The 12,321-nt window shown below is 40.5% G+C and overlaps 2 protein-coding genes across 9 annotated transcripts in view; one reads left to right on the top strand and one right to left on the bottom strand.

Annotated features, from left to right (window-relative positions):
• Positions 1-12,321, bottom strand: part of LOC120904870 (probable phospholipid-transporting ATPase IA) — a 66,647-nt gene that overhangs the window by 38,784 nt on the left and 15,542 nt on the right. For 7 of the 8 annotated variants that reach the window (XM_040315297.1, XM_040315300.1, XM_040315298.1 and 4 more), the window contains exon 2: positions 8,827-10,055. The exons of the other annotated variant lie outside the window; for it this stretch is intronic. In XM_040315297.1, the coding sequence (XP_040171231.1) occupies positions 8,827-9,553 (727 nt within the window). In that variant the 5' untranslated portion in view covers positions 9,554-10,055. The remainder of the gene's footprint in view (positions 1-8,826; positions 10,056-12,321) is intronic. 8 annotated transcript variants of the gene reach the window in all.
• On the top strand, positions 1,313-1,934 carry LOC120904871 (trypsin inhibitor ClTI-1-like). Its single transcript, XM_040315309.1, has one exon. It carries the CDS (start codon positions 1,453-1,455, stop codon positions 1,699-1,701), a length of 249 nt encoding a protein of 82 aa, XP_040171243.1. The 5' UTR covers positions 1,313-1,452; the 3' UTR covers positions 1,702-1,934.

Raw genomic sequence — 12,321 nt, 5'->3', positions numbered from 1 at the left:
CAGGGTGATCCGTTCTCAGAGCCAGCGAGGAAGAATATTTTTGGAAAATAATGTTTTTGGTCAAATTTTATAGATATTATTCGTTGGTGTAGTGTTAGTGTAATTGTAAGGAAAGTTCTAAGGACGAATGTAATAGAACGTAAGAGAAATAAATTAGTCATAGTCCAACTAAACAACGATGCACCAAAACTCCTCTACGACAGACAAGTTAGATAAATTATTCAATATGTATGCTTTGTCTTTTCAATACGATACTTAGGTTCATCTGCTATTTGGCATAACGTCCTAACGCGGACATGATGGCCTATAACAGGCTTTTAAGACATAATTCATTACCACACAGTCGGATAGTCAATCCTTGCTACGGGGAGACGGTCCATTCTAGGTTTGAGAATCCATGACGGGCATGTTCTTAAGTCGTACGAGTTGACGACTGTACCACGGTGCCGCCCCATAGCTTAATAGGTTTTTAGATACTTAGGTGTAATCTATGAAATACGTAACGCTTTAGCTGCATTTTTATCACCTCTCCTATCATCTTGAAACAATATGTAATGCTGGAAGAAACCCCCCATCATTCATTCATTTGTGATACAATCGCATTCTTTCCTTTCCTCTCTTACTTCTCGTAAGGAGAATTTTCTCCAATTTTAACGAAATTAAACGTATCTTAATTCATGGATAACGTCTTACTGGTATTGTGTTTTTTTTTTACGAAACAACACTGTGAATAAATGGTGTTAATACAAATTAACCTGCAGCATATAATATGCTGCAGAATGTAACATTGAATCAAAATGTTGACCATTGAGCTATGGTTTATGAAGGACTATTAACCATATTGAACCTGTTGAAAGAAAAAGAAAAACCATATCCAGTTATTTTTCTATTCAGAGGGAATGGTAATGGTTTAAGTCCACTTAATTATAGGAATCATATGAAAGAGTTCCTTAATAGTTCGTAAGCAGAATTCTCCACAATTCAAGCAATGTTTAAAAATGGTATGATGACTAATTATGCTCCGGCGCAAGAACACTTCCAACAAGATACACACACTGACAGACGCATGCGTTTGCAAAGCAATCTCAAACAAACAATTCCAATCATCAATTTCATCTTGTTATCATTTTACGAATGTGTTGATCCTATTCTGAATTCCCCAAGTACGTACATGACTCAACTTGTGTTTGGTATCATTTTTGTTTTTGATTACACGCACACATACAAACTCACACACACACAAACTTTGCCAAAAAAGCCCCTCGTCCAAAGTGTTTGCGATAAAGAATAAAATTGCTCCCAAATCCGGCAGCACATCGCAGTATCGTGCGAGATCTCTTATCAGAAAGTGTTTGTGCTTTATCTAACACGTGCAAAGAAAAACTCAAAGTGTGGAAAGCTGTTCCAGTACCGTTGGGTGTCGTTTCTCATAAAAAAAACCTACAAGTGAAGATGCGTTTCCTGTCCTACATTAATCTGATGGTGCTCGGTGTGCTGGCCCTGGTGCTGAGCGCTAGTGCAGGTCCTTGCGGCTGCCCCCGATCGTACCGACCTGTCTGCGGCACGGATCTGAAGACGTATTCGAACCAGTGCGTGCTGGACTGCCGCATAAACTCCAACTACGGTCGAAAGTTTGGCTTGAAGCTTTTGCGCGAAGGCCACTGCAAACAGCAGCAGGATGATGTGGATGAACAGGATTAATACCACCCGGTTGCTGAAATAGGAAGTGGTTCTGTTCTGTTTTTAGAGGATGGAAAAAGTCACACATGAGTGTGCATATTTATAATGTGTTGCCCTTCCAGTGCTCAAAAATAGAAGCAGTATGAATAAAATGCTTCAACAGCATATGTAAGGTTCCTGAACAACGTGTCTATGAGACTTCGTTTGCTACACACGAAAGAACCAGAGCATCCATCTGTACAAACAGGGTGAAACCTTACCTATGAAAATACATTTTGTTCTTGTTCTGAACAAGCATCTTTTCGTGGATTTTTTACTCTCTCTCTCTCTCTCTCTCTCTCTCTCTCTATCACACACACATACTCTTAGACTCGCTTGATAGACATTTGTCGTCAAATTTCGACATAACAATACATTAGCGGTGGCCCAATTACGGAACGGCAATGGGCGATGAAATACAATACGTCATCAAAGCGCTCTTTTCTTTGATTTGGTCCCGAACACATCCTAACCCTGTTAAGGCTCCACGATTTCCTAGTGCGCTACAATACCACAGTTAACCTCTTTTTCGAAAAAATCCTCAGAAACCGCTCAAGCAACAGTACAAAGTAAATCAATTTACTTCCGGGTTTGCTCACTGAAGTACGTGTTGCTTTTTTTGAGCGTTTGTGTGAGTGGAGGGCCTACACTGGTTGGAAACTGTCACCTCCAGGGGGGAGTATGATGAACCCAAGGAAAGAGGCTTTATGAAATGACAACTCTGTACGGTGGATATTGATTTTAACAGGAATTTGATACGATTTAGAAACGCAATTATGTTTTCTACGTATACGATCGTTTAGTATCTGATGTTAAACGTTTTTTAGGGCAATTGTTTTGTTATTTGAAACTAAATAGATAAACTTAGGCGCTTTTGGCTTTAAACTGGAATGTTCTTAAGAGGATTAACTCGCATGAACTTTCTTATTTCGTCTATCAATGTTGATAGTTGAAAATTTGAAATATCTAGTTTAATTGTTTTTTGTTGAACAATCTTAGAATATTGTAGTAAATAAGAAGAAATATTGTTCAAATTATCCTCCTAGTTTATTCTTATTTAGTATTTGTTCTACAAACCATATTCGGTTTAGATTAACGTTGCCTGCTGGGCTTGACTTTCTGTGACCTGATTGATTTGCTCATATCACGATAGACAGTCCTGCGTATGGAATGCTCCGTTGATACGGCATTTGAATCAATTTGATCACTCTAGAACAACAAAAAGAAACTTAAGTGATGTTTCATGCTAAATCAACTATTTGATCTAGCATAATATCTATCGTCTACTGCTTTCGATAGAATTTTGTTGTTGAAATATTATGACATAATGTTTCAATATTCTTAATAAAGTTTTGTTAAAAAAGGTAAAACACTCAAATAAATTATAATATTTAATTCTTTGAGGCGCTAAGACAGCTGTTCGCTAAGAGAAACTTTTGCCCCATACTCTAATTTGTTAAGTTAAATGAGCAATATTTTACGTAACTTTAGGCGTAACTCGGCCCGAGCGTCATCGTTGACTGGGAATTGCATTTTTTTTTTCGTGCGATGTGTAATTTTGATTGAAATTCCTATCAAAAGAAGACAAAACACGGCAAAGTATTGAAAACTTTTGTTAAACGATTTTGGACTCTGCCCTAAATATTGTTTTATCTTTTCCTCTAACCATCCCAGAACTTGGATGTCATAAATATACATAGATTGGTGCAGTTGCTTTTCTTGTTTATTACGTTAACTTCAATATCTATTTTGTTGGTTCTGGTTTGATTTATATTAATTTAAAAGGGCGTAAAATAAAGAATAAAGCTAAACCCATCAGGCAAACCAACGTAAACGTAACGTCATCGTTTTAGTAGTCGTAATAAATTGACCCATTGAGGCACACGGCACACAACAAAACGGACCCCACCGTTCGCGCACGACAAACGCCCTTCATTCCACATACGCAGCCAAACACGGGAGCGCATCAATTTGCGCTGCTATTCGGTGAAGTTTTGCTCCACCATTACCACCACCGACCAGCTCCCTTGGGGGTAGCCCAAAGCATACCAGGTAAGGGCGATGGCACTTCATCAACCGCAGCAGACAGGATGAACATGATCGAGTGCGCTTTGTTCCGGAAATTGGAGTCCATCCATGGGACCGGCCACCGAATGCCAGCGCGGGACTTTACTGATAGTTTTGTACGGCCACCAGAAGTCGGGGTGTGGGTGTGTGTTTGTGTGTCGATGGACCAATTCCCTCGCCTGATATGTGTACGATGATTTAGTGTGAATGTCATAATTTGCCATTTTCGCACGTGTCATGCTTTCCTGCAAGGCTGGCAAGGTGTGCCGTGGAGGTAAATGTCAAAAACCAGAGGGGGACTTGTTTTTTTGCTGTTGTTGCTCTGTGTCAGTGCACCTCACGCGACAAGCGAAGAGCAAGTTGTCCTGTCAGAACGTTTAAGTTGTTCCGGTGATGTTTCTTTCCCCGTCTTGGCGGACAGGCACAACTGGAAGTGGAACATTATCACGCCCGTGCGGTGTGCCATAGCATGACATTTAGGCATAAATTAAATGTGTATCCATTCGTTTTTATCCTTTTTTTTGTCACTGCCTGCTGGACGGATGGCAGAAAACATTACTGACAAAAGCATGAACGAGTACTTCTTTTGCGTTAGTTTGACTTTACTATAGAAACTAACTTTATGTGTGAAATCTGGCACCAACACGAAAGGAAGAGATGGAGGCGGCGCAATGCGTTGAATAAGATTGAAATGTTTGCAAATTGCAGATTGATTAATTGCTGGATGAAATTAGGCGTTGTTATTAGTAGCTGCATGCACATTGTAATGACACTCATGATTTGTTTAGGGAATATCATTACACTCATATTTACTGGTATGTTTTGCATCAATAGTTGGTTTTTATCGCTGAACTGAAATGCTTAAAGGTATAGTAAATAAAATTCAAATACATTGCATAAATTTAGGCGAAAGTATTTGAGGTTTGATACACCGCCTAAAAGTATGCATGTATGGCGTATGCTGGACGTTTTTTATAAGTATTCGATAAAGATCGTATACGGTAATGCGACAATAAAGCTTAGTTGATAGATGTGAATTACATGAAAGTCCGGTAAAACGGATAAAATGCTATCTTATTTAATATAAATAAAGTTTAAACTGTGATGCAGATAGTGTAAATGTACCAACAGTGGTGCAATTTGTAGTGGTACCGATGTGTTTTAATCGATTCAAAGTGTCAGGAAGGACAATTTCTGAATATTTTAACACATAGCAATCGGAATATGTTTTATCTTCGCAATCACAACCATTTTTATCAAGAAATACATCAAATTTACGAAAAAATACATATTTTTGTGACTGCTTCGTTGTACCTATAATGGTGGTATGGTTCCTATAGTCGTCGTATTGTGTTCCTATAGTGGTGGTAAACAAAGATGCATCAAAAACGGTGTATAATATCAATGAAACTTTGTTTCGAGGCTGTTTTTGTATGAATAGCAAGGATTACTGCCATAATATTGGTTTCTTGCGTAATTTGATCGTAAAAAAATGTATAAATTTGGTTGATGTAAATATCGACTAAAGCACTGCATCACACCTGTCGTCAACCTACACCCGGAAGAGTGTGCTTGATTTGAAGTCAATTTTCCATTCAGCCATATAAGGAAATTTTGGCCTGTTTTTGGTAAATTACCTACATAAAACTCATTTTTGTTGCTTCTTTTAATGAAAACAGTACGACATGTCAAAAATATCCCCGAAAAAAATCTACAACGACCCGTTTTTATTGATTATACAACTATAACCACTATAGGAACATGCCTGTTTTGTGTACCTATAATGGCACTATGGTAAAAAATACTTAAAAATGCATAAATATGGTCAAAAGGCAAATAATTTTAGTAAAAAAATAACATTTCATAGCAGTTATGTTGTAAAACTAGTAACTGGGTGGTTATGTGGTCATTTAGAACGTTAACAGAAATATGAGTTTCGTTATGAAATCCTATGGATTTTGGAAAAATTTTGACACATTTCACAAAATAATGGATTTTTCGGTCACAAAGTAACGTAATGGCCCCATTCAACTTTTAAACCCTTTGTAAAAGGCTAAAGAACATTTCACGCTAACGTAAATAACTTAATTACTTGTAATTTTCCGTATGAATCGCATTTTAGTGCAATACCACCACTATTGGTACTACCACCACTATAGGTACATTTACCCTATAAATATTTTTTTTAATGTTATTTTCCTATTAAATGAATGTATCCAGTAATACTGAGCATCAACATCCCATCAAATACGAGATTATTACACCATTCATTAACTTGTTCAACAGATTTTCTCTAAGTATAATTACACCCTGCAGAGTGGTTCTTGTTTTTAATAGCATTAAAAACTAATGATAAAGTTTGATTTCGTATGTAAGGATGCATTTTGTGCACTTTTGTGCATTTAAGGATGCACACAACAGATTATGGAGAAAACATTGTAATAAATCGCTTTGTATAGTTAATCGCATTTAATTGCGTTATCAATTGATGAATAATTACACGAACATACTGAATAGTTAAAACACAAAAAACGAGTTAAAAAGCATAATAAAATAACAGAACCAAATAATTGACCTTTTAAATACTGTTGTTCCGTTTCATCGCTGAAGCGATAAAGCCTTGCTGCACTATTTCGTGGTACTACCACTTTCCGAACTGGCAGAATGGCCCCCCTGTTCGTCCGCCCGATATTTCGCAGAAGCGCAAAACGGAACAGAATTTAATAAATATCGATCAAAAACCGACACCGCTGCTCGATACCTACTCAATGTCGAGATTTGCTGCATTGCTCTTGTACGCCGAAAGCGAAACATAAAACTTGCCACAGCCGTCGAGCTACTCGGCGCACTCGGAACCGGTGCAGTTGCAGTGAAAACATGTTGGACGTGTTTTCCGTCGACTGAGCGCTTTTCCGAGAGCATGTGTATGAGGAAGGGTAGCTGGTGTACGCGGTAGAATGTTAAAGTATTTCGGTTTTCGAGTGCATACTTTTTCTTCACACCACGGATGCAGGAGGCGTAGAAGCGCAGCTGCGGAAACAGGCTTGTCGTACTTTGGAGTGGTATATTTTTTTTGTTGAGTTCAAAAAGCCTTTTCCATAAATCGCTCCAAAGCAAAACTCGTCCCGGGAAAGGATGTTTGCATTTGTACTTTTGCTCGTGGGTGTTCCGCCCCTTTTTGTTTGTCCTCGTTGATGTTAGCCTTGCATGCATTTCAGCAGAATATGCACTCGGCGATAATTTAGCGCATCTGCACCTTCTGGCAATTTGTGTGTTGGTTTGTAGAATTATTTTCTATTGTTGTTCACCGTGTGTGTGTGTGTGTGTGAATCCATGAATTTGGTGTAAATGTTTATCGATGTGTAACATACAATTGTAGCACACTAAAACATATATTTTACATCAGAACTACATGAGCCAAAGAGCAAGTTTGTAGCAATATTTGTAGCACAACCCACCTAAAATGCTACATCATAAAAGTCTCAATGTCAACCTGCTGATTAACGAACCACCTTGCCAACCAGCAAGCCATTATAAGGGAAGATTAATTCAGCAGAAAGTGCGAAAACCTTCCTGCATTGTGCGGAAAAGGGCAGAAAAATAAGACGCTTATGTTGCTATCCTCATCACATCCTCAGCTTCACATACTACACAATGCTTTTTCTCGGCTTGGGATGCTTTTTCCCTTCGTTTGCGTTGCGAGTAAGCTTTTCTCGCCATCAGCAGGATCTCTTATCAGCCGCTTCAGCAGTGTGCTTCGCATCGTTCCCAAACGTCCCTGTGTGTGAGCATCGGAAGGGCAGGGACATCGGTGTCATATACTGTCCTCTCGAAAAAAAGGATGCAAGGTTCTAGGGCGTACGAGTTCATTAATGCGTCAAAACGAGGTAAACAAGTGTGTCAGAGCATCTTGTTTGTGTGACGGTGTATGTGTGTGTGTGTGTTTGTATGTGTGTTTCTATGCTTAAAGATTTCGTTTAGAGAAGGTTGAAAGAGTGGAAACTTTATTTTTCCAGGAAACGGGAAAACTGTTTTACTATTTTATGGCCATTCCGTAGCAATGCGTGTGGAGAGTGGAGGTTCTAAGAAAATGTTCAATAAAAAAGAGTTAGGAGAGAAAGTTAACCCTACGTTTTCGAGATTTCATTGTTCGTTTGACTTGAATTTGGGGTATGAAGGCATGGTTATAAAGGCACCGTGCAACATCTGCTGATCAATATGAACGATACATAGCAGCAATGTATTTGGTAGGATAATATTAACTTTTTGCTGTTAAATTACAGGAAGACCTTGGTGGTGTGTTCAAATTAAATTTGATGTAACATTATTGAAACACTTCCATTTTAGGGGAATTTCAGTCATATTGCAAAAAATAGACCTTTAAAAATTAAAAAGAATCTGAAAATTGAAAAAAAAACGCCTAAAGATATGCTATTGGTATGACATATCTGTCTACTAAGTTGTTAAGTCGCAGTGAATTAGAGTTACTTTGAATAATAAACTTTGACCCGGTGGTACAGTCGTCAATTTGTACACATGCCTGTCATGGGTTCAAGCCCCGAATGGACCGTGCCGCCATACGTAGGACTGACTATTTTGCTATGCGTAATCCGTGAGTCACTGAGAGTCAAATCAGCTATTGGGTACAGGCAGGCCTTGACCGACAACGTTTTTTGAGCCCAAAAAGAAGAAGAATTTAGAAACACTATTAAAGCATTAAAATATTTTATAAATATTGAAATATCTATGGATAAAAGTTCCGGTTCATGTAAGATTGGATTTGGCTAGGGATTATCCATAAATTACGTATCATTAATAGTTGTCCTTTCCCCACTAATGTAACAAATTTAAATGGTAGCGTTTTAAAAATAATGTTTTTGTCTCTTAACAACGTTTTGAGCTCCAATCAACTATATAAAATAGTCTACAATGCCTGAAAGTACCATATCTTACTGGAATCGTTAAGTTTACTTTACACAAACTCGCTTATTTTTTGTTTGCCCAGTTCAAATTGTATCCCCGCCCGAAAAACCCACCTACCTGCGTACTCTTTGCACTTGCGCCTCAAGAACGACGACTTGAGACAGCGCGGCCGATCGCGAACCGGCGGCCCGTTCAGCTCGATGTGAGCCTGGGAGCTGCGTTTGCGCGAGCCGGCGGACGCGTGCGACTTCATCGAGTTCTGCTGCGACAGCTCGGAGGAGCGGCGGGAGCGCGACTTGGCGCTGGCACTGTTGGCTTGGGAGGCACTGACACTGGTAGCCGGGGCGGGCTGGCTGAGGCTCGTGCTAATACTGCTACAGTTCACGGCCGACCCGTTGGTCGTCGGCAGCAAACCGGCGCCGGCCGATGCCGGTGTGGCACTGGTGGCACTACCATTGCTGGCACTGTTGGGCAGGAGCTGGGAGCTGCGGCGCCGGCCAACGCTCGAGCCCTCCCCGCCGAAGATCGTGTAGATCGACCCGTCCGCCATGCCGGACGTGACGCTCGGCAGGGGCGACGTGATGGGCGTAATGTCGCCCGGATCGAGCAGGCTGCTGAAGCGTAGCTGTGGCCCCGACCCGGAACCGCTGCGGATGGAAGACGGCCGCGCGAGTGGTGTCGGTAGCTCGACCACCACTGGGCGCCCCCCGTTCGGTTCGGTCGGCGAGTGGGCGCCATCCGTTAGCGGTGTCGTGGGTGTTTCCGGCTGGGCGAAGATACGCGCCGGCGGCGGCGTGTTCGGTAGGATCGCAATGGGCGACAGGCTGTTCGGGCTTTTGCGCATCGTTCACGCTTGACACTGAGGCACCACTGAGGCTGTACGGGCTGCTGCTTCCGTTTTGCGGCTGTCGTTTCTGGCGCACCGCGAACCGATCCCACATCCGGTCGGGTTGTTGGGTGGGAGGAGTGGCGTCAGAGTTTAGAGGGTTAATTTGATTGCGCAACTCGGTTTCGGTTGGTGTTGCACGCACGGCAACCGCTTACCCGGATGTGGACGGTCTTTGGCCGCACCGAACACGGACAGCGGTAGGGGTTCGAGGTTGGTTCAGGCAGCATTGCGTTGGACAATCGTTGGAAGCAGAAATTTTTTACACGTTTGCCGACGCTCGTTTGTCGTGGTCTTGGCAGTGATGTTGATACGTTGCTGTTAAATGCACTTTTGATAGTTCACTCTTTGTTTGGTTTTGTTGCTTTCGATCAACAAAATGATAATATTTGTCGGCACTAATTATATACAATCTCTCGTTGCTTCTAGAATGGTGATATTTTGGTACATCGAAGAGCGCCTAAATGTATGCAAAGTAAAATTTATTTTTTTCCTTATGGGTCGCTGCTCGTGTGTTTTGGTACTATTTCTCTATAATTCTAGACTTCTTATTTACTTTTAAAATATCAAACGCAAAAAGCATGTTTTAATAAATATTTTGCATACTTTAAGGCGTCTATACATCATAAACACAGATCAAGTCATATCATTAAAAACTACATAATAAGCTAAAAAAATACTTATAATTATAAGCTCAGCACATTAAAAATCATCGAAAATATAATCTGATCAGAATAAGTAACAAACTGCATGTTTGCGATCGTTTAATGCTTTGTCGTTAGTGAAACCCGTGTTCAAGTGTCAAAATAAAAGTCAAAAAACTTTGGCTGCACACCGATAATTAGATCGAAATTTATGCGCTACCCTGCGGAGGTATTAACAAGCATAATAACTTCCTTTACACTCACTCGCCGTCCAAACAAAACAAAACAGAGCCGAAAAGAGAACAACGTCAAAACGATAAAAACACAACCAATCGTACCAATAAATATCGCCAGCTCGGCATGCCTCCGCCGGCCCATTTCCCACGGACACGCGGTTGGCACGGATTTTTGGTCAAAAATAAAACAGCAATAAAATCACACAACACTTCGCTCCTTTTCGGCCAGCAGCCGAGGGGAAAGCTTGCCCGCTCGAAGCCGCCCTTATTAAAGCAAAGCGGAAGTCCAGCCGCGTGTTCCGGTGCGCTTTCCGGGAGAGTACTGGCGTGTGTGTTTGTTTGGAACTTTTAGGTGTAGTGCGTTACAGAAAGAAAGAAAGAAAAAAAACGCTCCACAAAATTAGGACGAAATGCGTGAAAATTTTTGAAGGAAGGAAGTGGGAAAAACAGCACAGCATAACGAAGTGTGACTAAGAATCGTTAAATTTTCCACCGTCCGCGCATTAACGTGACACCGTCAGCCTAATGTTAGAATGTTCAGGCTCGTGCCGGCTGCCATATTTAATGGAAAGTGAGCATATTTTTGCAGCAAAACAGCAATACAAGAACAACAGGGACTCTTCCCATGAATGGGTAGGAATGAAATCGGGCTTGATGTGATTTTGTTTTTATTTTTATTAATTTTGCTGGAAAGGAAGGTCGTTTGCAGACTGTGTGCTGGAAATCGAAAGCTTAGGTAGTGTTTTTTTTGTGTTTTATTAATTCATTGCATTGCTTTTGAATTTTTTTTACCTTAATTGGTTTAATTTGTCTTTCATAGGCTGAAAATACTAGCTAGTACCACAGCTCCGTTATGCGTTTAGCATACTTTTAGGCGGTTTATACCACACTCTTCATTTTATCCAAATTTAACGCCTTTTTGTTCAACAGTGTAATCGAGTGTATTAAATGGAATACATCCAATTTCCAACTTGATTGAACAGTGATTTGAAGAGATATAGCACCGGAAAAACAATGTTTACAACTTTTTAATCTATAAGTTTGTTTCATGTCAATCACTACTACGTAAAGGGATTATTCTTGTTTGCTGACTCAACCAACAATTATCTCAAACAAGTATCAATGTAATAATTTTATTAGATAAATTGAAGACCCTCTCTTCCACCTCCTCCATACTCCATACCTCGGTTAAGCCGTCAACAAACTGTCGCGGGATTAGATTATTTTCTAATTGACATTAAATATTCATTTAGTCCAAAGATTTGGTTCATTTTTATGTGACAAGCCTTCTTCAGCACCCACTGCTTCGTTCGTCTTCGTTCGATTCGTTTCGGCTTATCTAGCTCACCTTTGTCGGTGGAGGCCACTGTAACGTGAGCGTTGAATTTGAATAAAGATAAAACAAGCCCGCCAATCCACGGTAACCGCGGGTTCATTATAAACTTATTTACTCCCTTCGGTGGTTTGGCTTATGTTTCCACAGCCGGGCTTACGACAGAATAAATAACACCGAAGACCAAATCGCTACGTTTTTGGCATTTTTTTTAAATATTTACTCTTTCTTAGCCTTTCGATGATTCCGTTCCCTTCCATTGGCGACAAACGACGCACAAGGGGAAAGGCAGAGCGTCTTAAGGTTAAAGCGATCAATATCAGCCTCAGGTTGGAATCGGTAGAGCGATGGGGAAAGGAGGAAGCGGTTTTGTTTCGATAAACGTGCGATGAAACGTGCCAGTGGAAGTGGATAATAAATTGGCCAGGCATTATGTACATACCAATGTACCGCGGGTTCGATACAATTTATGTACATGCTTTTAACTGGTGGAATGGTAGCAAAGAGGGCAAA

This window comes from Anopheles arabiensis, chromosome 3 (genome assembly GCF_016920715.1).
Source record: "Anopheles arabiensis isolate DONGOLA chromosome 3, AaraD3, whole genome shotgun sequence".
Classification (NCBI taxonomy): Eukaryota; Metazoa; Arthropoda; class Insecta; order Diptera; family Culicidae; genus Anopheles; species Anopheles arabiensis.
This window is presented reverse-complemented; position numbering and strand designations above follow the sequence as displayed.

What these genes read in the sequence shown, in the direction of transcription:
- LOC120904871 (XM_040315309.1), top strand. Translation starts at nt 1,453, where the DNA reads ATGCGTTTCCTGTCCTACATTAATCTGATGGTGCTCGGTGTGCTGGCC.